The sequence below is a fragment of the Odocoileus virginianus genome, chromosome 22, assembly GCF_023699985.2.
Source record: "Odocoileus virginianus isolate 20LAN1187 ecotype Illinois chromosome 22, Ovbor_1.2, whole genome shotgun sequence".
NCBI lineage: Eukaryota > Metazoa > Chordata > Mammalia > Artiodactyla > Cervidae > Odocoileus > Odocoileus virginianus.
In genome coordinates, this window is record NC_069695.1 from 23,353,213 (window position 1) to 23,379,662 (window position 26,450).

General features: G+C 41.3%; 2 protein-coding genes across 8 annotated transcripts in view; one reads left to right on the forward strand and one right to left on the reverse strand.

Moving 5' to 3' along the window:
* The window catches only part of GREB1L (GREB1 like retinoic acid receptor coactivator), a 246,567-nt gene extending 230,884 nt beyond the window's left edge, over nucleotides 1-15,683 (forward strand). For 4 of the 6 annotated variants that reach the window (XM_070452719.1, XM_070452723.1, XM_070452720.1 and 1 more), the window contains 8 exons: nucleotides 2,141-2,302; nucleotides 2,429-2,636; nucleotides 7,031-7,196; nucleotides 8,367-8,594; nucleotides 9,479-9,620; nucleotides 11,009-11,209; nucleotides 11,508-11,646; nucleotides 12,859-15,683. In XM_070452719.1, the coding sequence (XP_070308820.1) occupies nucleotides 2,141-2,302; nucleotides 2,429-2,636; nucleotides 7,031-7,196; nucleotides 8,367-8,594; nucleotides 9,479-9,620; nucleotides 11,009-11,209; nucleotides 11,508-11,646; nucleotides 12,859-13,022 (1,410 nt within the window). In that variant the 3' untranslated portion in view covers nucleotides 13,023-15,683. The remainder of the gene's footprint in view (nucleotides 1-2,140; nucleotides 2,303-2,428; nucleotides 2,637-7,030; nucleotides 7,197-8,366; nucleotides 8,595-9,478; nucleotides 9,621-11,008; nucleotides 11,210-11,507; nucleotides 11,647-12,858) is intronic. The other 2 variants (XM_070452722.1, XM_070452724.1) reach the window with 1 other exon arrangement.
* Nucleotides 15,684-19,358: 3,675 nt separating this feature from the next.
* ESCO1 (establishment of sister chromatid cohesion N-acetyltransferase 1) overlaps nucleotides 19,359-26,450 on the reverse strand; it is a 30,722-nt gene continuing 23,630 nt past the window's right edge. The window contains exons 8-10 of one of the 2 annotated variants that reach the window (XM_020881749.2): nucleotides 24,869-25,012; nucleotides 21,789-21,976; nucleotides 19,359-20,547 (exon numbers count right to left, since the gene is read on the reverse strand). In XM_020881749.2, the coding sequence (XP_020737408.2) occupies nucleotides 20,400-20,547; nucleotides 21,789-21,976; nucleotides 24,869-25,012 (480 nt within the window). In that variant the 3' untranslated portion in view covers nucleotides 19,359-20,399. The remainder of the gene's footprint in view (nucleotides 20,548-21,788; nucleotides 21,977-24,868; nucleotides 25,013-26,450) is intronic. The other variant, XM_070452727.1, reaches the window with a different exon arrangement.

A 26,450-nucleotide genomic window follows, 5' to 3' on the forward strand; every position in this document is an offset into this window, starting at 1 on the left:
TATTTAGTTGCGTCGGGTCTTAGTTGCCACATGCAGGATCTTTTCATTGCTGCGAACAGATCCTGAAGTTGCAGTGCATGGGCTCCAGAGAGCGCAGGCTTAAGTAGTTGCAGCCCATGGCCTTTATAGCTGCTCTGAGGGCTGTGGGATCTTAGTTCCCCAACCAGGAATCTAACCCCCGTCCCCCTGCATGGCAGGCGGATTCTTAACCACTGTCACCAGGGAACTTCCAAGGATAGCTTATTTATGAGATGGAGCCACTGCATGAATGCATGAAGCAGTTGATAAAATGATTTTGGGTTTATTGGGATTATAGGCAGGGGAGTTGGGCAGGGGAGAGAAAGAAATGGAATTTGTGTCTGAAGTCAGTTCATCAAATGGTTCCATATGTTTAGATTAGAAAGTAACTGGTATGTCTGTGATTCTGAAAAAGCTGGATATTACAGTAATGTTTGGCAAAAGGGTCTCTTCCCCTCCTTCGGGTTGTTGAAGATGGTGTTATTATCTGCAAGTCCATAGGGTGTGCCCTGTGAGCTGTGATTTGCACAGACCCAGTCTCACTCTTACTCCAGCGTGGGGTGGCTTTGACCACTAGGCATACAGAGGAGTCAATGTGTGCCTTTTTATTTGGAGAGCACTGAGAGGTGGAACAATTACCCCGTGAGCAAATAGAGGTGAGCAAATACCCCATAGCACTGAGCTTCTCGTTGGCCAGAGCATGTTTAAGCACAGACGATGGGAAGGGCAGCCAGTGACGGTTGCATCCAGCGCCTGTGTGGGGGCTGAGCGCCATGTTGCTCCCCCGCTTTATCTTCTTGACCTTTAGTGCTTGGCCCTGAACATCTGGAACAACTCGTCCTTTCTATAGGATGTGCTAGGTGGACGCCCCACTTCCTCTCTAGACTTGCTTCTACTCTTGAGGACCAGGTCTTCTGCATTTTCCCCCAGGGAACTCAGAAGGATGTACTGGTCTTTCTGCTCTTCTGATAGAAGTTACCTTTCATACCCCAAATGTTTTCCTGTGTCATTGAAAACTTTCAGTGGACTGTTTGGAATCAGCTCACAATGCTTTATGGAATATAGATGATACAAGCCCCTGATCTATAAATCATTAGAAAATTCATTTTTTAGACAATATATTAAAAACCTTCTACTTAGTTTCTGTGTGATTACAGTACTGCCTGATACTTGTGAAGCAGAATGAAGGAGATCTTAATGGGAGTATTACAATATTATTTTTCTATGAAATGTAATACTTAGGTTGAACCTCTCGGGAAGGCTACCTGGATTCTTCTCGAGCCTGCTGACTAGTGACACTCTCTTTTCATTAGGCCAAATATTGTCTGCATTGTAAAGACCTTTATATAATTATTCACTGAGGTGGGTTATGAGAGTGTGTGAACTTTCTAGCAACTTAAAAAAGAGATTAGATTTGTATGTGGTTTGAATGAGTCAAAGGTCTTCTGGAGGCCAGAGTTCTAGGGTAAGTGACCATTCAGACATCTTTTGCTTCCAGTGTAGCCAGAAAGATGAGCCCACAGGGGTGTTTTAATGATGTCAGTTTTAATAGTTTATTTAGGAAAAATATCATTTGACCTGACCCACTCAGAAGAGGATCTCTTGGTCAGGAAGATCCCCTGGAGGAGGGCATGGTGACCCACTCCAGTATTCTTGCCTGGAGAATCCCATGGGCTGAGGAGCCCAGTGGGCTACAGTCCAAAGGGTCGCAGACCTGGAGACGACTGAAGCAACTTAAACACACACACGCATGCACAGAGAAGCGTTTTCCCCCGTAACTGGGCGCTTTTGGGAGTGTTTGCATAGCAAGACCTCCCAGAGGTATACTGGACCTCTGCAGGGCTGACCAGTAGTGGTTCTAAGAAGGTGAGAAGGTGTAGTTTTCAGCAGCAGTCACTGCTCCACCCTCAGAGAGGCTGTTTGGGGTGAGATGCTTGGATCCTGTGTCAGCCACTAAAAAATGAAGCGTTTGCCTTTTCCGACTCTGCCTGCACAGCCAGATCTGGCAGGAGGTAGAAGTCCAGGATAGCTGGCCTCTATCAAGAACCATCTTGAGATGAGCAGCCTGGAAGCTTGCCAACTGTGAGCTTACACGCCCTCGCTTTGCTCTCTGCAAACGCAGATGTCCGACTCCACCCTCCACGCCTTCACGTTCTCATCCTCCATGCTGGGAGAAGAGGTGCAGCTCTACTTCATCATCCCCAAATCCAAAGAGAGTCACTTTGTCTTCAGCAAGCAGGGCAAGCACCTGGAGAGCATGCGGCTGCCCCTGGTCTCAGACAAGGTGGGTGACGGCGCCTGGAGGCAGGCCGGCCGGCCTCAGGTCCTAGAGCCAGTTTTAGAAGCGGCTAGTATCTAAGGGTTCTAATTTCTCTTTTTGGCCTCTGGTCCTTTTTTTTTTTCCTTTCAGCAGAATTTGAACGTGGTCAAGAGCCCTATCTTCACCCCCTCCAGCGGTCGCCACGAGCACGGACTTCTGAACCTCTTTCACGCCATGGAGGGCATCAGCCACTTGCACCTGCTGGTGGTCAAAGAGTATGAGATGCCGCTGTACCGCAAATACTGGCCCAACCACATCATGCTGGTGCTTCCTGGCATGTTCAATAATGCAGGCGTGGGTAAGGGGGTGCGCGGGACGCCGGGCAAGGGCTGGGAAGAGAAATACCAAGCTCCATTCCTCAGGCTTCCAGAGGGTCCCGTGACCCTGGAAAGTGTCTTGTTCTGTGGACCAAAGAACTTTTGACTCTATTTTTTTTTTTTTTTTTGAGAACTTTTGACTCTTTAAAAAAAAAAATATATTTTTGGCCGGGCTGGCTCTTGGTTTGTGCAGACTTTTCTGTAGTTGTGGTTAACCATGGCTACTCCTCGTTGCGGAGCATGGGCTCTAGGGCACGTAGACCTCAGTGGTTGCGGCACGTGGGCTCAGTAGTTGGGGCTCCCAGCCTCTAGAGCACAGGCTCACGGGCTTAGCTGCTCCTCAGCATGTGGGATCTTCCCCGATCAGGGATCAAACCCGTGTCTCCTGCGTCGGCAGGTAGACTCTTCACCACTGAGCCACTAGGGAAGCCCTTGACTCCTCTTTAAATGAGTTTTCATTTCTCTTTATCTGCAGTCTTGCAGAATTTTTTAACTTCTGAGGACTAGCATCCAAAGAAGTCACTGATACACTGAGCACCCTGGGAGGGCTTGGGACTCTGGGCAGCACAGGCTGCAGGTGTTGCTCGCTCCCAGCTGGCAGCAGGGACCTCACAGAAAGGAGGACAGTCAGAGGAGGAGGGGAGTTAGCAGTTCAGACCCAGGTCTGGAGGGATCTCTGGGGGTCACCGCTGATCTTAAAGGCACACAGCAAGTTCTCAGGGTTCTGTACAGCTGGGGACTGGAGGCATCATCACTGCCGATGGCAGTCATCTTAACAGTTCCTGGAAGTCTTTCCTGTTTTTCCCCTCGGGGTTTAAGGTCAGTGGGCTGATTTCTCAAGGGGACACCTGGCTGTTGAGTGTGCTGACAGAGCGGGAGGAGGAACTAGAGAGAGAGGTCCAGAGCTCCTTCATTAGCCCCTGAAGGCAGGAGACCTAACTGGATCCAGTGTCCTACAGCTCTGCCGTCTGCCCACTCCCTGCATCTCACTCACTTCCCATCGGCTTCAGTGGGAATTTCGAGGCAGAGCTTCAGGAGGGCTGAGGATCAAGAGCTTTAGAGCCCACTGCTGGAGTGAAGGCAGAAAAGACCCGAGTAGTGCCCTGGATCCACATGGGCCTCTCTCCAGTTCTCTCTCCCCTTTCCTTCTTAAGGCTCTTCCTTTCTTGTTCTCCATTTCATTCCTTTTCATTTCCTTAAGTTTTAGCCTTAATATCAATTAAAGTATTTTCCAAACAGGTTTATATTTTTAATGTAATTTTATTTCCCATCACTTAACATCAAATGACTTAAGACTTTCACATATTTCTGGTCCTTTATCCTTCCCCAAAACATATCCCCAAACTTAACTAAAATCTTTCTCTATATTTACATGATCTTCACACCTTTCCATGCCCAACTGACCTTTAGGAGAAAATATTTCCTTATCCCATATTTGAGTGAATTTGTTTAGTGTCAGTTTTGCCATTTTTGTAATCATCTGGGAAGAGAAACCAACATATATGCAAATGAAGCAGCATTTTTAAAAAACTGATAAACAGCACAAAATTTAGCCATTAAGTGTACGGTTCAGCATTCATCAGTACATTCACACTGTTGTGCAACCAGTCTCCAGAACGCTTGTCCATCTTGCAAAACCGACTCAGTAACATCAAAGCTTAACTCCCCATTTTTATTACCATTCATCCACTAATGGACCGTTGGTCTGCTCCTCACCTTCCGACTATTGTGAATAATGCTGCTGTAGACATGAACACAAATCTCAAAACCCTGCTTTCCGTTCTTGTGGGTATATACCCCAAAGTAGAATTGCTTAATCCACTTTTTTCTTAGGAATTGACATACTGTTCTTCATAATGGCTTGTACATTCTTACCAACAATGTAAAATGGTTTGTTTTAACATATCTTCGATAACACTTGTGTTTTCTGGGAATTTTTGCTGTTGTTAGTAGCCAACCTAATGGGTGTGTGATGGTATCTTGTGATTTACATTTTCCTAATGATTAGTGATGTTGATCATATTTTCATTTGCTTACTGGCCATTTGTGTATCTTCTTTGGAGAATCTATTTTTTAGTGAGGTTTTTGTTGTTGACTTTTAGGAGTTTTTGTATATTCTAGATTTTTACCCCTTATCAGATAAGACTTGTAAATATTTTCTCCTATACTATAGGAGAATGTGTTCTTTGCACACTTTTAAATTTTTATGTAGTCCAATTTATTTTTTCCTCTTGTTGCCTATGCTTTTAGTGTCATAGCCAACAAATCAACAAACTATTGCCAAAACCAGTATCATTAAGTGTTCCCCTATGTTTTCTTCTAAGAGTTTTATAAAAGCTCTTTGGTCCATTTTGATTTCTTTATACAGCATAAGGTGAGAGTCCAGCTTCGTTGTTTTGCATTTGAATGGTCTTAGCACCTCTGTCAAAAATCATTTGACTATATATGCAAGTGTGTTTCTGAGCTCTGTATTCTTGTTCCATTAGTCTATCTCTATGCCACTGCTACAGTTTTGATTACTCGTTTTGTAATCAGTCAAGTGTGAGGCCTCCAGCTTTGCTGTTCTTTTTCGAAGATTGTTTTGCTGATTCAGAGTCCTTTGAAGTTCCATGTGAATTTAAAAATGAATTTTTCTATTTCTAACAAAAGTCTGATGTTTTGATAGGGATTGTATTAAATTTGTGGATTGCTTTGTGGGATGTGTTAACAGTATTGCACCTTCCAGTCCATGAACATGTCTTTCCACTTATTTGGAAACACTTTCAGCAGTGTTTTGTACTTTTTAGTGTATTGGTCTTTAGCCTCCTTGGTTGAACATGTATTCCAAGTATTCTTTTTGATGAGAATGAAGCACTTCTTAATTCCCCTTTTAGATTGTTTATTGTTATTATATAGAAACACAGCTAATTTGTGTTGTTTTTTGTCTGCAACTCTGCTGAATTTATTCTAACATGTGTATGTGTATAATATTTAAGGTTTTCTACACATAAGGTCATGTCTACAGGTAATTTTACTTCTTGCCAACTTGGGTGACTTTTATGTGTGTGTGTAATTTCTCTGGCTATGATTTTCAGTACTATGTTAAAGTGGTAAAGTTGAGCATCCTCGTCTTACTATTCTTGATCTTAAAGGAAAAGCTTTCAGTTGTTCACCACTGAGTATGTTAGCTGGGGGCTTTTTCATACATGCCCTTATAATGCAGAGTATTACACACAGTGCTCTTGAAAGGTGTCAGTAGATTTTCCTAAACCCTAACATCACCCTCCATCTACTCAAACTGTTTTCCTGGTTCCTCCATACTTAATTGGGGTTTTTTTAGCTTCTTTATTTCTATGTTTAGTTTCATTTTAGGGTCTGTGTTAGTCGCTCAGTTGTGTCTGACTCTTTGTGACCCCCATGGACTGTAGCCCACCAGGCTACTCTGTCCACAGGATTCTCCAAGAATAATGGAGTGGAAAAAAAAAAATACTGCAGTGGGTTGCCATTCCTTTCTCCAGGGGATCTTCCTGACCCAGGAATTGAACCCGGGTCTCCGGCATTGCAGGAAAATACTTTAGTGTCTGAGCCACTAGAGAAGCCTCAATTTAGGGTGGCCCACTCATAAAACCTGGCTAATTCCTGATGGTCATCATCTTAATTGCTAACACTGAGTACTCACTTACCATGTGCAGCACTGTCCTGAGCACCATCAACAGTCCTATGAAGTAGACATTATCATCGCCTTCTTACAGGAGGGGAAGTCTAGGCACAGGGGAGTTACCTGTTCACCATCTCACAGCTATAAAATAGTAGAATTGGAATTCAAACCTAAGGGCTTGGCTCTAGTCTTCTCTCTTATTCACTATATCATATGCCTCTTACACACCAGGGAAAGGATACCAGTTTCCAGAGTTCTCTTAAAAGACACTGCTGCCAATTTCCTAAAGGGACCTACAACAGGGGACATTTTAGTGTAAGTGACATACCCATAGTGCAGCCCTGGCTGCTGCTGAGACTGAGGGAGCCTCTTATCCTGGCTCTGAAGAACGAGCAGTATTTCCTCTATGTGGTAGCCTTTGTCCTGGCAGGAAAACTGGATTCTAGCAACACTCCTCAAAGTGCAGTTCATCATCACCTGTGAAAAGGTCTCTGGCCCCTCATCAGACACTAGTGTGAACCTCTGGTGGTGGGTTCCAGGAATCTGCATTTTAAACAATTTCCTGGATGATTCTTGCCTGCACTGATGTGTGGGAATCACTGCCCTGGATGTCTGGTCAACCCCCATGTGTACAGTCACCAGGCGAATACGCATACGTGTGGAGAGAATGCGACGTGTCTGTGGGGCCTCCGCCAAGCCCGAGGGGAACGTCCGAGCCTTTTTGGTGTTGCCTTCCAGGTGCTGCCAGGTTCCTCATTAAGGAGCTGTCGTATCACAACCTGGAGCTGGAGAGAAATCGCCTGGAAGAGCTGGGAGTTAAACGCCAGTGTGTCTGGCCTTTCATCGTCGTGATGGATGACTCGTGTGTGCTGTGGAACATTCACAGCGTCCAGGAGCAGACCAGGTAGGAGCGGTTCTGTGCAGTTCTAGGATGTGACACGTGCCACTGAGCAGGTCCTCTCCTTGGCCATCATGGCACGGCAAAGTAAACGAGGGGCACAGCTTCCCAGAGCAGAGCCACCACCCGAGACCACTTACTCTTAGCAGCACAGTCTGTGGTGACGTAGGAAGTTTTTAATCTAGACACTTGGTATGCCATTCAATTCCTGGACTGTCTGTGTTATCGCAGCTTTGGTCTGCTGAAAGACACTGTGCTTTATTTAGAAAGACCACTGGCTTTTAAATCAGACCAGTTTTTAGCCCCAGCTCTGCTTCCTGTCTGGATGAAAAGGGAAAGTTATTCCATCTCTGTCTCAATTCTATTCCCTATAAAATGATGGCTGGGCCAAAACCCATGGTTCTCCTTCTGGGGCAGTGGTGAGGAGATCCATGAGGACCGTGAAATGCTAAAGCTGGAGATGTCCTATGCAGTAAATGAGCCCAGATGTTCAAGGCCCCAGTGAAACACTGTGCCACATGACCTCAAGGCCCTTCCAGCTCAGACGTTGTGGTCCTGTGCCCTCATTTCCCTGGTGGATTTGAAGCCAGGGACATTGAGAAATATTCCTTTATTATACTATAATCACCAGGACTGGGAAGAGTACCTGTGTGCTTCTAACCTCTGGCTACCTCTCTTTGGTAACTCCCTGTTCATTACTCACCTTGAAAATGGGCCAGGTTTCCTTCTCTGCCTTTAAGGGGTCAGCTGCACCCCAAGGGGTTGCCCCAGTGGCTCCATGGTAAAGAGCCTGCCTGACAGTGCAGGAGGTGCAGGTTTGATCCCGGGGTCGTGAAGATCCCCTGGAGGAGGAAATGGCAACCCACTCCAGTATTCTCGCCTGGAAAACTACAGGACAGAGGAGCCTGGCAGGCTCCAGTCCACAGGGTAGCAGAGTCAGACACACACAAGGATGCTGACCTCCGGAAGGCAGCTTCTTTAGATCAGCTGTGACAGGTGGCATTTGTGAAAACCAGGCTTGACATCCTTGTCCACTCCAGACGAAGAGAAAGTCAACCAGCGAGTTGTGTCCTTTATAGATATTAATAATGTACAGTAGTGTCAGCTCTTCGCAAGTGACCATGTCTTCAGTGATACTGAGTGATCTCTTATGTAAATGAACTCTGCATTTCATAGCCAGCCCTTGGAAACAGGAGTTTCCAGTAAGAATGTGTCCTTGAAGAGTGTCTTGCAGCACATGGAGGCGACACCGAAAATCGTGCACTACGCAATCCTGGGCATCCAGAAGTGGAGCAGCAGGCTGACTTCTCGGAGCCTCAAGGTCCCGTTCTCTAGGTGCCACGTGCACGACTTCATCCTCCTCAACATAGACCTGACTCAGAACGTGCAGTATGACTTCAACAGGTAAGGTGGGCTCCTGGACACGCATCATCCTGCCGGTTACTGACTCTTTCTGCCCAGCTCCAGCCTTTGTAATGTGTTTATTCCTGTCTCTAAGAAACCAAGACTCTATTTATACGGACAGAGGATGGGGGATCACAAGCCCCCAAGTGCCCCTTCATCACTGTTCAAACTGACCAAACTCAGTCACGAGTGCTGCAATGTGAAATGCTTAGGAAACGTATTTCGGCTGTCTTCTTATTCCACAAGAACTGAAACAGGGACCAAATTGTTTCATCAATGGAAATCAGTGTGTGGACCCATAAACCTATTCACAATTATCCTTTCACTCGCCCTCAGAACTCAAGAGGTAGTCACTTCCTGAGATGTTAGCAAGACCCTGAGATCTGGATCCTGTAGGGAAAAGCCAGTTAGCCTTAGCCTTGCCTCCTGAATGAACTATGCACATGTCCCAGAAAATCTGAAATGGCCAAGGAAGAATGTCAGAGACCGTCAAGTCCCTTTTATGTCAACCCCGAGCTGCAGCTCTTAGAATATTCTGTAGCGATTTCACTTCTGTTTTAAATTTGGCAATGTTTCATCCTGTTTGCAGCCAGGATGTTAACACCGGGGGCAGCTCTGCATTCCTGTCCCACGAAAGCCTACAGAGTGTGTGGGCCTCTTTCAGTTCAGGGGCACCTAAGTAAGGTGCTGTGCCATGTCTGGGACCAGCCACACCTGCCTTAATGAGTGCAGTGCCCCATCAGGGCATTACAGCATAAGCCAGTGTTCACAGAGCCGGCTCTGTTTGAGCTGGCCACCTAACATCTGCCACAGATGTTGTCTCTGTAAGTAGCACAGCTGAGAGGCGACAGTTAAGGGAACCTACCGTTGTGGTTCTAATTTAGGTACTTCTGTGAAGATGTTGACTTTAACCTGAGAACGAACAGCAGTGGACTGCTCATCTGTCGCTTTAACAACTTCAGTCTCATGAAGAAACATGTGCAAGTTGGTGGGCAGAGGGACTTTATCATTAAACCAAAGATCATGGTAAGTTGGCAAGCTTGAGTCTCCTGCTGAAAATTAGATGATCTCTCAGTATCTGTTGTCTGGTACTGGCATTAAGTACGTGCCACTTGACTGGAGAGTGAGGTAACACAAGGGAGACCACTCTTTTTTTTCCCCATTTATTTTTATTAGTTGGAGGCTAATTACTTTACAATATTGTAGTGGTTTTTCTGGAACAGGGAGGCCATTCTTAATGTCAAATCTGGAGCCTGGTTTCCCTCACTGAGGACTCATCTAGAGCCAAATGTAAGTCTTGAAAATTCAACAGAACTACCTTTCTTTAGATTTAAGGCTTAACTCCATCAAAGCTTTAGTTTCAGATGTGTCCTATAAACTGGCGAAGTTAATATTTTTTACATTCTTTACGTAACAGGTGAGAGAAATGTAAATCAAATTGCTTGCTTGCATGGTCCTTTGCCAGTTTTATTTTTAAAGTAAGGCAGTTCAAAACCTGTTAAGGGTTAATTCTATGGGCCTACCCTTTTCCATTTAAAAGACTTGCTGGTAGCTAATCATGTACAGGGCTTCCCAGGTGGCACAGCAGTAAAGAAATCTGCTTGCAATGCAGGAAACACAGGTTTGATCCCTGGGCTGGGAAAATGCCTTGGAGAAGGAAATGGCAACCCACTCCAATATTCTTGCCTGGGAAATCCCATAGACAGAGAAGCCTGGCAGGATACAGTCCATGGAGTTGGAAAAGATGGACTCAACTGGGCATGCACAATCATTTATAGCATGTGGACTATTCAGTGGAGCTTAAAGACCTCCTTGGTTTTTTTTCTGGTGCTGACGGGATGGGATTTAACCCACCCACATCCTGTAGTGCTGTAAAAAGGTTTCTGTTGGTCCTTACAACTGCTACTGCTGCTGCTAAGTCGCTTCAGTCATGTCAGACTCTGTGCGACCCCATAGACAGCAGCCCACCAAGCTCCACCATCCCTGGGATTCTCCAGGCAAGAACACTGGAGTGGGCTGCCATTTCCTTCTCCAATGCATGAAAGTGAAAAGTGAAAGTGAAGTCGCTCAGTCGTGTCCGACTTCGCAACCCCATGGACTGCAGCCCACCAGGCTCCTCTGCCCATGGGATTTTCCAGGCAAGAGTACTGGAGTAGGGTGCCATTGCCTTCTCTGGTCCTTACAAAGTACATGCTAAATGTGCAAGCTTTCAAAGAAGCCTCCTTTAACATTTGCTCAGGCCCTTGCTATGTATAAATTATGTTAAATCCAAAGGAAGAATTTCAGAACCCAAGGATGACAGACAGTACCGCTGCCTTTCCTGCGGGCTGTCAGGATGCAGGCATGCTCTCCTCGCGGGGGTCACACAATGCTGGAGGAAACATTTCCCATCACTCCCTTGGCTCTGATTCCAGGTGTCAGAGAGCGTGGCGCCCATCCTGCCCCTACAGTACGTCTGTGCTCCCGACAGTGAGCACACCCTTCTGGCAGCCCCTGCACAGTTCCTCCTGGAGAAGTTCCTGCAGCATGCCTCCTACAAACTCTTCCCCAAAGCTATCCGTAATTTTCGGAGCCCCGTGCTGGCCATCGACTGCTACCTTAACATTGGACCAGAGGTAAAGGGGGAGGGGCCAGGGCTCTCAGGTAGAGGGGCTTGTTCTGCATCTGGCAGTTTCTCTCATAACTGCCCTTTATTATGAGAAATAAGAGAAGCTTTAGGTAGGTAAAACTTGACACACACAGAGTACACAGCTCAGATAAGCAGCCCCTTTAAGTTCCAATAAGACATGTCCCTGGCACCTGACCCTGAGATGGACAGCGAGAACGGGAGGCACGGATCATTCAGCTGATGATGCAGAGGTTTTGCTTGTTTTTGAAATGCTAGTGTGCGCGCTCTGTGCTTGATGGTTGCAGGTGGCCGTATGCTACATCAGCTCCAGACCCCACTCCAGCAACGTCAACTGTGAAGGGGTGTGCTTCGGTGGACTCCTCTTGTACCTCTGTGACTCTTTTGTAGGTGCTGATCTTCTTAAGAAATTTAAGTTTCTCAAAGGTAAATCAAATTCAGTATATTGCTTGTGAGTGCTATTAGTTCCCACTGTACAAAATGCAGAGGTGAAAAATTATAAAAGAGCACTTTAACAATCATTTTGCCAATAAACTGAATACCTTCCTTTGAAACTGGGGCACTGACTTTTTCAAACAAGGGAGTTAGGCTAAATGCGGATAAATATAGCCAGGTTTAAAGATGTTGTCACCACTATTAATTTTACCTAGGAATGAAGCAATGCAAATGCTTCTCATATAAATCTAAAAAATTAGTGAGTAATAATTCTGGAATAGAAGCCAAAGTTGCTTCAACAGGTATGGAGCATACAGAGGTTTGCTTAAAAACAAAGTGCAGATTAAGCATCACAAATAATCTTGATAAGGTGACTCCTGAGGTTGGTGAAAAAAGCTTCAGTATGTTGTATACAGCGTGCCATTTTTATGGGAACAGGAGAAACTGTATTTACTTATATGTGTGTGTATAAAACACATCTGGAGCTGTGTGCATGTGTGTGTGTGGGGGGGAAACAGGAGGAAGCATCCTGGGGCATTTGGCAATATCTGGAGACATTTCATGTTGTCACAGGATGGGGTGTTGCTGGCACAGAGTGGGAAGAAGCCAGGGGCACTGCTAAACATACTACAAGAACAAAATAGCCCCCACAATAGTTATGTGGCCCCCAGTGCCGAGGTTGAGAACCCCTGCTCTTAGCGGAACCCACAGAACCTTATAACGTGGGTTTTAATGCTGGTTACCACAGCAGAAGGGCTTCCCCAGTGGCTCAGCAGTAGAGTCCGCCTGCAATGCAGGAGACCTGGGTTCAGTCCCTAGATCGGGAAGATCCCCTGGAGAAGGGAATTGCATTCTACTCCAGTATTCTTGCCTGGAGAATTCCATGGACGGAGGAGCCTGGTGGGCTAAAGTCCACGGGGTTGCAGAGTTGGACACGACTGAGCAACCAACCCACACACACACCACAGCAGAAGGGGTGGGTGCGGTTGGGAGGACTTTCACTTTACACTCTTTCAAACTTTGGCATTTGTAATAGCTTCTTTATTCAAAGTAAATAATCAAATGAACAGTCCTGACAGGTTACTTTTATACGTTGGTTCTCAAAAAGTGTTCGCTTAGGGGATATGATCAGAGGGAGGTAAGAAAAGCTCTGTAAGTCCCTTCACCCCTCAGCTTAAGACACACCCCTGCTTTCTCATGAAGGTGCTACCCTATGTGTCGTCTGCCAAGACAGAAGCTCCTTGCGCCAGACAATTGTCCGCCTGGAGCTGGAGGACGAGTGGCAGTTCCGTCTCCGGGACGAGTTCCAGACCGCCAACAGCAGCGACGACAAGCCGCTCTACTTTCTCACCGGACGTCACGTATGACCTTTTGAAGAGACCAAAACTAGCAGAGGGATGCCTAGATGGGGTGGGGCAGAAATAATTATTGAGGATTTTATTTTTTCCTTTAAAGTACAATCACTGTGGAGCAAAGTGCAACATGTATTTGTCTGTTCTCCAAAGAAACCCCCCACCCCCAAATCTGACCCAGATCTCTGGGGGGCATCACTTTCCTTCACTTCCAGTTTCAGGACCTTAAAATTCAGGTTAACTTCACCCTAGGTAGTTATGCAATTAACTCAAGATGTGGTCTGCCCACGGGAGCCTGAGGAGGAAATACTTTGGAGAAACCGCATGGACGCTGCGTTGTTTTTTTCTACTATGCTCTGTGAGGGGGAAAACTGACTCTTGGCGTTAGCTAGCCTGAATGTGTTATGTGAAGACTCACGCCATTGGTGTGGAATTAATTGAAGATTAACGTTTGAGGCCTGAGCCCTCAGTTTCTCTTCAGATCTGTACTTTGGTACAGTATTACTCAGGGGTCTGAAATGATAGAATGTAGAAGATATTTGTATTTAAAAAAAAAAGTAGCCTTGTCTTTGTCTGTGCAGTGTTAGTTTATGATTTATAATCTTGTATGTATTGAAACTTTTGGCAAAATTTCCACAGGAGTTGAAAGTTTACTATTTAAACTGAACAAACACATTAGTAAATGCAGAGCAGGCATTGTGTGTATTTATGCAGCTTCTCCTGGCTTAAGTTCTTTTGCTTTATCCATTCTTTAAAAATGTTTCCAGTCTCTTAAGCACATCATGCCTGTGAGAATATGAACAGTGATTAATCTTGTACAAGGAAAACCTGATTCAAAAGTTGAGCCAATTAAGAAGGTTTCAGCAGTCACCCCACACCCACTCCATTGGGTTGGAATTAAGCAGTTGGCACCAGCAAAGCTAAATGTCAGGCAGGCTAAGCTTCTATGTGGAGTGGAACTAGTTTGTTTCCTTTCAAAGACTAAAGCAGAGTTTCCTTTCAAAGATACACTGAATGAGCTGCCTTATACTGACAATACCACAGAAACTGCTGTAATGGGAAACAGAGCCATAGAGAGAAAGAGGCTGTTTTACTTAATTCTACCAGTGAGTGGGTGAGTGAGTGTGCGTGCGTGTGCGTGTGTGTGTGTGCAGTAAAGAAGAATTCCATTTAAGTCTTTTTGACTCAAAAATCAGCAGGGGATCTTTGTTCAGTATCAACAGTAGGAGGCATAAATTTATACAGACTTTTTTACCACATATTTTAATCAAAAACGGATTTCTATAAAATGTTCTAGAACATACTAAGTTTATTGGAAGTTAATTCTTCCGAATTACTTCAGTTCTCATTGATGGCTTGACATTTTTCTTATTAGCCCATATATCACTTTCACTTTATCTCCACTTTACACAGCCATTTTTACTTGAATAGATGTTTTGTTTATGGCCTGAAACTACCGAGAGGGGCCTGCTAAGTCTGCATTCACTCAGAACAAATAGTGTTACCTGACCAGCTTTACTAGTTTGTGATACAGAGTTTACAGAGAGTGAAAAGATGGAATGTACTAATCTGAAAATGATTTCAGATCTCTTGGTTTTAATAGCTATTTTTGTTTTATATGTATCTTAAAATGAACAATTCCTTTTAAAAATTCCATTTTTAATTGATCTTTAAAGAGGACCTGCCTTATATATGCTTTAAAAATACTTGTTAATTTTAGTACAGCAGAACTGGCAAAGAGGTATGTTCCGAAGCAGGCTGATTTAGATATGAATGTATTTCACTTGTTTTATTGAAGGGCCTACTGCAGATGATATCAAGAAACCCACTGTTTGTGCAATATTCCAATATTTACTATATAGGGCAAATAAAATACTTGAAATAATCCTAAAACAGCTGTTCCTGGGGCAGATGGCCTCTCAGGGTTTCTTCTGGCTTTATGGCTTCAGTCTAAGGAAAAAGTTTTTAAGTCCTTATTTGAGCTGTGGAGACTCCATATTTGTTAGGATTATACTCTGAAAAAAATCAGATGATTATGATCTCTTAAATGCTGTTTAACTCTGTGGAAGAGAAATGCCAGAATAAAGCCAAAAGATCATCACCCTGATGATGGAGATTTTAAACTGACCTGCCTATTCTTTTCAGTGTCTGTCTTACTAAGGCTTGGATCTTTTAAAATCACCTTATCAGTATAATTCTTTAGAGAATGTTAGGTCATTCTCCTTTAAGGATAAAATTGCACAAGCACAGAACACCATGATTTGGTTAATACAACCCCTGGTGTGTTCCACTTTGAGCCTCGCCAGCCCTTAGAATATCGTGGTGTGAATGTGTTCACTTGGCCTGCAGAATAACTGACCTATAGACCTGTTAAACCCTGCCATGTGTGAGGGTTCACACAGGTTAATACTGAATGTAAACTTACAATGAGAATTGCTATATTCAATTTTTTGGGCTGTAATTTATGCAATTGCTTCTTGTGATTTTTAGAAAAGGAGGCACCTGTGTTACTTTATTACTGTAAAGTTTCTTAACCAAAATTTGGTTAATTTCACTAGTCAGTCTACCTCACATTTTGTTTATGATTCTAAATTGTCTTAAGTTGCGTCGACAGTATGTTCTTGTCCTTTCATTTAATTTGGTGAATGTATTAAATTCTCCCCCACCCCCTAAAAAGGAAGTGTGTTTTCTTTACATTTTCTGGTATGTTCAAAAATGGAATGAGCTGGCTCTTCACAATGTCCAAGAAAGGCCACAAGTCCACATGTCATAGGTTGGATAACTCTTTTAAGAGTCTACTATTCTGGCTTAACAGTGCAAGAAAGTGCTGAGTAAGTATTTGTGGACTGAAAATCTATAGTTTATCCAAAGAAGATACACACATATAAAGTATCTACACACCATGCCCACTTGCAGAGTGCCACATAATTATGAATAACAGATCTAGAAATTATTAAAGAGATGTCAGAAATATCCATGGTACATCCCCAATCTTTTATTTTATAGATGGCAACTATATTCATTTCCATGTCCCAAGCAGCAGACTTTGGGACGGTAGAATTGTGTAGTATAACCTAAGGTTACTCTCCATTTTATTTCTAAATTCTAATTTCACCAACTTTGGAGAATTAACTTATTATTCCAGGGGGGGAAAATGCCTTTCAGTTCTATTATATTGACAGTGCTAAAATAACAGCCTTTGATATAGAACCGTAAAAACATTCTTTAGGGTCAGAGGTCCCTGGCTGTTACCTCAGGAGGGGTAACTATTTTGACAAAATAGCAGTAACTATTTTAAGTATGCTGACAGATTCAGGAGCAAGTAGGAAACTGCCAGTGTCCCACTACATACTCCAATGGAGCTGCCTTGGAAAGACTAACAGCTGTGAAACTGACTGCTGTACCTTTGTATTCAACTACGTAGAGCTGAACAATATCCAGAGAACAAACATTCCTCAGGTTTGTCTTCAGTCATGGCAACTGGGTCATAAGCTCCCTCTGGGTCTAAGAGAATATTGATAAAACAATGAAACCCTGGCTTCCCTGAAAAAACAAAAACAAAAAATCATCACTAAAGATGCAGGAAGGACCTCTGGAGCCAAGGAAACACTGTAAATTCTTATGTCTTAGCTGTCAAGTATTAAGCTGAGGAAAGAGTCTACAGGTTTGAACTTCACAGGTGTACTTATACACAATTTAAAAAAAACGTGCTACAGTACTACCCAGTCCGTGGTTGGCTGAATCTACAGACACAAAGCACTAATATAAAGAGCTGACTGTAAAGTTATACCTGATTCGGGACCACGTGTGGGGTTAGCACCCCAACCCCCACGTTGTTCAAGTGTCAACTGTACTTCAGTGATTATGACAGCAAATGGGATAGGAATAGTTAAGAAAGAAAAAGCAACAACAATTAAGTTTTCTTACTAATTCTTTGCTGTTCTAAGACAGAATCTTCCCTTGGTCTGCTAGAAAGCCCAAGAGCCATAAGAACAGGTAGAAGGCATATGTGTGTCTGCAGTCACTACCCCAGAAATCAATTTAACCACCTTAACCGCCAGTGAACTACAGCCAGGAAGGAATGTGGCTGTGTTTCTACCAAGATGCCCTAGCTAGGCAGCCATGCAAAGTATGTGACAATTAAAATATCACTGTATGTCTACTGTATTTACTGTTCTTATGATAGTCATGGTTTTAGTAGATATATCAAGTTCACTCTTGAACATTATAAACTGATAAAATGCTGATTTTTATAACACTGACAAAATGTAATAAAACCACTGTATGTCCACGTAAACATGAGCATAATGCATAAGATCGCAGGGTGTCTGTCTACACTGGTGATTCCTATAATGTCAATATACTAGACATTCTTATAATAGACCAACTATTCAAGGGTAGCTGAGAAAACATTTATAGGCACCTTTATATAATTAGCAATTACAAAATCAATCTGTTTTGATGTTTGTGACCATTAGTGTTTACTCACTGTATCCACTGGTACCTCCACAACTCCACAGAGACCATGATTCTGTTTCTGTCGTCGCTCTTCAGTCTTCAGCTGTGGTGTGACAATATCGACGGTTCTTTTGAGTCTTGGTTTCTACCACTTTCTTCTGGTTCTTCCCTTCCATGTGCATTTTCACAAGTTCTTCAACAGTCTCTTCTCCCCTCTAATTTTATAAACCCCAGGGTGGAGATCTCCTCTAAATCTTCAAATAACTAAATAAATTGGTTTAGTTCAAACTTTTCCCAAACTGTAGGTCTAGATGTTCAGTTATATACACCAAATAGATATCTCCACTTGGAGATTTAGCAACCACCTTCAAACTGTGAGCAGAACCAAATTCATCCTTCCCCATCCAATCTTCCCACCTAATTCTCCAGTATGCCCTTCTCGGCCAAAAATCCACCTACTCCACTACCTGAACCAAAACTACCCAGATTCTCCTGTCATGATCTTTCTCCAGTCAGTTATCAACTCCATCAATTCTTCAATTTTAACTTCTCAAAGTTCATCTGTCTAGTCTTCACCCACACATCATAGCTTTAGTTCAATTTGCAATCTTTCACAAACACTGCAGCTGCTACTATAAGCTCGTCTAAATTCTATATTCCTCATCTGTAAACTCTACCTATATGGCTGTCATGATAATTAAATAAGGCATCACTAGGGCTTCCCTGGTAGCTCAGCTGGTACGGGATCTGCCTGCAGCGCAGGAGACCCGGGTTTGATCCCTGGGTTGGGAAGATCCCCTGGAGAAGGGATAGGCTACTCACTCCAGTATTCTTGGACTTCCCTGGTGGCTCAGATGGTAAAGAATCTGCCTGCAATGTGGGAGACTTGGGTTCGATCCCGGGACTGGAAGATCCCCTGGAGGAGGGCATGGCAACCCGCTCCAGTATTCTTGCCTGGAGAATCCCATGGACAGAGGAGCCTTGTGGGCTACAGTCCATGGGGTCACAAAGAGTCAGACATGACTGAGAGATTAAGCACAACACAAACACAAGGTATGACACATGGCAAACACTCAAATGTTAAATATTATTAATAATTCTATTCTTAGAGAAATAGCTAGATTGTAAAATTTATTTGAGGGGCTGTGTCTTTAATATAAACACAAAAGAAACAATCTTCCTAGTAATGGCAATCTTTAAACCTACCAATACAGCCTGTCTACTTCCAAGTCCCTTTGAAACCCACCAAGTATAGCTCCCCAAAGAATCCTATTGCTTATATGGGAACTGGGCCTGTATTATGAGTTTAACAGTTACTAGGACATCTATGCTACACCTGAAGTTTTCATCCTGTTTTTAAAAAATCATTGGTTCCCTGTCAGGCAAACATTGAGACCAGGGATGACTAGAAGAGTCTCAAGACCAAAAAGAAAAGCAGTGTCAAGAGTTGGATCATCATGATGAATGAGAAGAAATAGTCACACTGCCTTACCATTCCACCCTACTGACAGGTACAGAGCCTTACACCACTCGAGTAATTTTAAAAGCACACATCTATGGCTGATAATGTGTGTGTACACACACACACACACACACACCTGTAATCTTAATTTAAAAGTCTTAATTTTTAGCTGGTTTTAATGTCAGCTCATAACCTTCACCTGTATTAAATCATAGCGGTGCTTCATACTTGGATGATGGCTCTTTATTTCTTTGAAAGACCAGAAAAATCCCATGTTAGTATCTTGTCTTTTGGAGATGTTACTGACATACAGATTCTGCAGCAAACTGGTGAAAACTACCTTTTCAAAAGCCACTGTTTTAATCTTATTTCAAGGTATCAAACCTAACAGACTTCCTGAAAAAGCACAATAACAACATACCATTATCACATTTATCACTTAGAAAAAGCTATCAAGTATTTTATTATTTTATTCTACATTATATACAAGTCATAAAAGGCCACAGCAGTTTTTCAACATATAAACCCTTTAAAAGTAGAGGGCACTATGAAGGATAGACAAGTATCAAAATGAAGTCCAATATGAGGGCATATACCCAGTGTAGTATTTCTGAGGAGTAACAAAGCAGATACCAAGTCATACATATTTAGCTTGCAACTATTCCACAGGTTTTTATAAACCTCTTTGGGATTGTTAATAGCCAAAGTGTGCCAAGTTGACGTTTATTTTAAAAAGTGAAACCAGAATGAAAAAATTAAGGGCACCATTCTAACTCGAGTCATTCACAGTTCTCCAAGAAGGAAAGCTTTAATTCTTTTCCACCTTCCGCTTCTTGATTGGCAGCAAGAAGCAGAAAAAGAGAAATAGAAGAAAAAACTCAGTATTTCAAATTCTCTCTTGCTAATGGAGCTTTGCTTTTTTTGTGATGATTCCTTTAAAGTAGGTATCAGACCCTTTAAGAATTAGTTTTGATTCCTAAACACATAACATCACACCCTTCTTGAATAATAATGTAAAAACACTGGTTTCCACTCTGATAATACAATCTTTAAAACTATAACTGGTATCAGCAGATCAGTATAAAAAAAATACAGTACCAAGCTACACTGGTATATTGCCACAATTAAGAACTTCAAAATATACTTATCACTGAGACCATAGTCCTTGCATTAGTTTTCAGTCCACTATGAACAATTATCTGCTGCATGTAAACATGTCTAAATAACTATAGATAAAATACATCAATCATAAATTTCTGTAAAAGATAATAAAATATCTTCTTTAAAAAAACAAAACAACAATAAGCAATTACTTCATTTTTTCCCCCAATTTTATGAAAATGGAACAACCTTATGGTTGTTGCCAGTCCTGAGTTCATTGTAATAAAAATGGCCCTAGTTCCTGGTTTAAGTCAACAACCAATCCATTCTCATCAGTAGATGTCTTCTGATACTATAGGCATGAGTTTATTTTAGGTACTATTTTGTCCATTAATAAAATTATATACCAGAAACTGACCAGTGCCACAGTACTGTGTTGCAAACAGTTTTCCATCAGGAGTAGGGTCTGAGAAAGCAATTTCCTCTTTACTCAAGTATGAGCCATATATAAAGTTACTCCTGTTTAAAAAAAAAAGGGGGGGGGTGTGGAAGGTAAAAAAAGAAAATTAATTTATTTTTAATCATTAAAAGTGGAAAAACCTGTCAAATAATGTTGTATATTCTAGAAACTGAAAAATAACTGTTTTGTAAAAGCAACAATGGTTATAAAAACATTTACCCAACACCTTTTCATGATAAAAATACTCTGAATAGAAGGAACTTCCTCAACCCTGATAAAGAGCATCAAAAGACATCAAAGTTAATAGTTTAAAAAAAAAAAAAAAAGACTGAAAACTTCCTCAGAGATCAGGAACAGGGTAAGGCCACATCTGCTCATACCTCTTCTATTATCAAGGACAATTAGACAAGCAAAAGAAATGAAAAGCAACCAAGTTGGAAAGGAAGAAGTTAAAATTATCTTTTCACAGATGACACGATCTTTTATATACAAAAATTCTAAGGAATTCACAAAATAATAGGCCTAATAAAACATGAGTTCAAAAAAAAAACGAGTTCAGCAAGTTTGCAAATTATAAAATATTAAAAAATTAATTTTACTTCTATGACCAATTCAAAATAAAATTTAGAAAACAATACTGAAATACATAGCAAATACTCAGTAACCTAAGTAAATACTTAGGATTAAATCTAACAAAGACATGCAAGACCTAAAAAATGAGAACTATAGAGCATTGTTGAAAGAAATTAAAGGAGACCTTAGTAAACAGAAAGACATCCCATGATTATGAGTCAGATGACTTAATATTGCTAAAATGGCATTATTCCTCAAATTGATCTATAGTTGAGTTTTTCTGCAAAAATTAACAAACTGGTCCTAAAATTCATATGCAAATGCGAGACAAAAAAACAAACGTAATTTTCAGAATCTTCTCTATCCCTTTGATTAAAAATCAAGCAATATATATGTAACCTTGTTTTGTATTTTCCAAACCTATAAATGTGTTATCATAATTTCATACTTTAAAAAAAAAAGAAAAAAGAGGAATAAAATCAAGAAAAACTACTGAGAGACTTAGATTATTTACAAATACTATTCTTAAATTAAGACAAATTTTTCCTAAAAGCTAAACTCCCAAGAACTTTCCCATACTTTTTACATACTAACAATCTTATGCAAATTTTAAATTAATATAAATAAAGGTTATACATTTACAATGAACTAAACGTCAATCTTTATATAAAACTCTGCTTAAATGCTAAACTACTGATAATGACTTGAAGGATTACATCCAAGTTACCTTAGGCATTCAATCATGCGAGAAGCGATTTTCTTCCGACGCATCATGCTGAACACCCATATGCGGCTGATCCCACAGATTGCAGGCTCTGGCAATGTTGAGCAGCACCAGGCTTTTTGCCGTTCAAATCTGACCTTTTCTTCTTCCGACCTGATAACTGGAAGTTTTTCTTCTATGACTCTGTAGCCCTATAGGCAGTAAAATTAAGGGGAAATACATAGGTGACTTTTTTAAATTGAAGTATAGCTGATTTACAATGTTGTGCTACGCTCTACTATACAGCAAAGTGAGTCCGTTATACACATAGAGACATTCTTGGGGGGCAGGCGGGGACAGAGTGTTTATAAAGTGAGACGACTATTAAGCTATTGTCTCATGCTGACCTTTCATGAGGTCATCACTACGTCCATCTGGCTTCTTAACAAACTGTAGGAACCACTTAGGCTTTTGCTCTCATTTTTGGAAATAAACAGACCTGGATCTACATTCTGTTCTAACTCACTTATTAGTTATGTGACCATGAGATGAAGTTACTTAATTTAGCTTTGGGTTCCTTATCTATAAACTGAACTCTCTGCCATCTCTTTCAGAGACTTGCTGAGAGATTAAATAAGGAAATACAAAGCACCTGGCCACCACGGCTGGCACATAATAGGAAGTGAATGTTAATTTTCTCCACCTCTCATGTTCTGCTGCTACTGCTGCTAAGTCGCTTCAGTCGTGTCCAACTCTGTGTGTCCCCATAGACGGCAGCCCACAGGCTCCCCCCGTCCCTGGGATTCTCCAGGCAAGAACACTGGAGTGGGTTGCCATTTCCTTCTCCAATGTGTGAAAGTGAAAAGTGAAAGTGAAGTCGCTCTGTCATGTCCAACTTGTAGCGACCCGATGGACTGCAGCCTACCAGGCTCCTCCGTCCATGGGATTTTCCAGGCAAGAGTACTGGAGTGGGGTGCCACTGCCTTCTCCTCCCATGTTCTAGGACCAGCGAAAATATATGTGGAGAACTCAGCAGTCACAGCTGTTTCTGTGATAGGGTTTCATTATAGGGTTCACAGCTGTGCAGAACTGGGACTCAGGATGGCAGAGGAATCAAAAGTTTAGGAAAATCCTTTCCCTACACTCCTATCTCTTAAAAAAAAAAAAAAAAAGTACTTTGAAAAACATACATCTCTTCTGCCAGTCTAGTGGCCAAAAAAGGGACACCACCAGCCTTTCGACAGAATGAGGTACAAAAGTTAAAACAATTAGACAACACAACTGAGAGTTAACAAAGAATAAACAAGCAAGTATCGCATGGCTATGTTCTAATCTAAACACTGCAACAAGTCATTTTTGGAATAGGTAGAAATTTAAAAAAACACAAGGGTGCAGAGGTCCCTGGTAGTCTAGTGGTTAGGGCTCAGTGCTTTCACTCCCATGGCCCAGATTCAATCCCTGGTCAGAGAACTGAGATCCCAGAAGCCACTCGGCAGAGCCAAAAAACCCCACAACACACGAGTTTACCAAAGAACATTCACTATAAACAATCAAACAAACAAAAAAAAAACACTGCAAGAAACAGTCAAAAAACAAGATAGATGTCTGCAATTTTTTTCTGAATGCTTAGTCATTTGCCAAACAAATTTAAGAATACTCTATATAAAATTTGCAAATATCCTTTTCACTCTGTGAAAATCTGACTTCAAGTATCTTTTTCCCCTCATCTAATTAACTACATTTGTTTCAATGATCAATTCTGTCTGAAGTTATGTCCCACATAAAAAGTGATACTTCCTTCAAGTGGGTACCTTACTATTAACCCTCCTCAGGAGTCATAAATCATGCTAGCTGGATTGGAATTAAGGGGGATGAGTTGCTAAGGACAATCCTCAAACACATAACACAGTTATTCGATACACACAGAAAGCACTTTGACATACTGGTAAAAATATCAAGCACAACATTGCTGATATCTCTTAGATGTGGGACAATTAAGACTCAGAGACCTATAAAAGTGGATAAATGATAAAGAATAAATTTGGGGCAATGAAAAAATGAAGCCACAAGATGTGCACTATGCAAAATTAACTCAGTTACAGGATGGCAAGCTCTATGAGTTAGTCCTTTTATATCAAATTTATATCTCCAAACTACCTTGTCAGCTATTTATTTAAATCAAATTTGTGATTACAAATAGTAAAATTCATAAACTTACACAATTTCAGGTTGAACTTTTTTTCAGATTGAATTTTTTATGTAGCTTAACATACAGACATTAATCACACATATTTGTTTCAACTTTGCACCTTATTAGGAAATTTTATGATGATGCATATATACTTGCAGGCAACTATTAATACACTAAAAGACATCAACTAAACAAAAAGTCAAATCCAATGCACACTGAATTCATGAGCAAGAACTCAGCTGAAAAGAAGACAGAATTCACAGGAGGTCTACCTCAAGGTGAGCATGATTAGGAAGTTCAAAATCTTCTGTTTTCTTAAATTGGTCTAACTTGGGACCATCTTACAATATGAACATACCACTTCTACTATAATTCTATTATTTGTTTACATTTGGCTCTTAAATACAAGCCAAGTCCTCGTTAGAGTTCACCCAAAGAAGTGGTGACCTGATGCAGGGGTGGGCAATTTTTCATGAAGGGCCAGGAAATAAGTATTTCAGGCTGTGTAGCATAACTGGCCTCTTGCAACATTTAAGCAAATGGATATAGCAATGTTACAATAAATGTTGTAAAAAACAGGCTAGAATTTGCCTTCTGGACTATAATCTGGCTACCCCTGATTTACTTCAGTGCTGAAGGAGACTGAGACAGACATTTCATTAGTAGCCAACAAGGAAACTTCCTAAACAAAATTTAATAGTACTTTTGATTTGTAGAATTTTTATCTTATATTTACTGACTTAAATGAATTCCCATGCAAGACAACTTCACTGTAGTAAAAAAATTATGCACAGGAGTCTTTGCATTCATACTCTTCCTTACACAGAATGCTGAAAAATTTACCAGGATGATGTTATTGCTGCAACTCTTTAAACACCAAACTACATACAACCATTCTTTAAAAATCACTTACCCACTGGATATGTTCTGCAATTAGACAACCAACTACCTTTTTGTCATTAGAAATAAAGAGAAGTGTTTTTGTTCTGGAATAGCACATGAGTGGAGCCTGCTGGAAACCTAAATCATTATCAACCATCTCTCTAATCTCGTCAACCTGCCAAATAAAGAAAAATCATTATTTTTTAAACAAAAGCATTTTATATATGTAAAAATATGCTATTTCAGGTCAATAAATTGAGCTTATTATTCCAAGCAGAACATCCTCTGAAGAGTGCTTCTGAATGACTATCCTGATCACTAAATGTTTTTCAAGTTCTGTGGACCAATCTACAAAAGGAAGAAAGAATGGAGAGTAATATCAAGCCCAGCAATCTGGGAACAAGAGTGAGAGCTCCTCTGATAGGTAATAAGGACACTAAGGCTTCCCAGTGTAAGTAAGTATCACGGAATGGAGCACTGGAGAGAACTTCACTGGAACCTTAGCCAGGCAGGCCACATTGTTCTTCGCAAGCCTTAATTAGTACTCTCATCAGTGGACTGGAAGTGAGCGCAGAGAAAAGGCATTAATGTTTACTCCTTATCAAAAGTTTATAGGGTCAGATATTATGCAAAGCACTTTATGAATACTATCTAATTTAAATCCACACCTCTTACAGGCTGATAGTTTCTCACTTTGCATATGGAAGAAATAAAATTCAGAGGTTAAATAACTTTCCCATGTCAGATATGGGACACTGGGAACCAAAGAGCTGGGTTTTCTGGGATTTGAACCCATAATGCTAACATAGCATCAAACTGCTTCTACCACTTTACCTCCTAGTCAAGGTCACATACGATAAGCTCAAACTTTTGTAGGTATTCAAAGTCAAGATTTTTACAGGCACTCAAACATCAGTTCCTTTGCCAGTTTAAAAAAAAAATCTGCAAATATTCAGTCCAATAAACATTCATCTGTGACACTAACTTTAAAATGCAAATGACACCTAAGGGGGTTAAATATTCACACTTCCGAATTGCAGAATACCATGTAACACATTCCTTATTCAGGGATGAAAACCCAAGTCCTCTTAATCCTAGAAAAATATCCCACGATGCAACACCTGACTCAGTTCCTAAAGGCAAATGACTCACAATTCTTTGTATTTTAATTTTTAACCTATTATGGGTTACTAACCAGTAACATACTGAACTGTAGTTTACTAAGAACAAGGATATTAGAAATTTACTCTCAGAATAAAATGACATCTATTAGTTTCAATTTTATAAATTATGATTCAGATTTGTATTTTAATTTTGATTCTTGAAATCACTTATGTGGCATTTACTATGCCTTCTATATCATCACTCAAATTACTGATAATATGAGACAGTAATCACTCCACTAAAAATTCATTTCACATATGCTAGACAGTAGTCATGTGAGGGTGTGAGAATTGGGCCATAAAGAACGCCAAAGAATTTATGCTTTCGAACTGTGGTGGTGGTGGTGAAGAATCTTGAAGATTCCCTTGGACAGCAAGGAAATCAAACCAGTCAATCCTAAAGGAAATAAGCCCTGAATATTCATTGGAAGGACGGATGCTGAAGCTCCA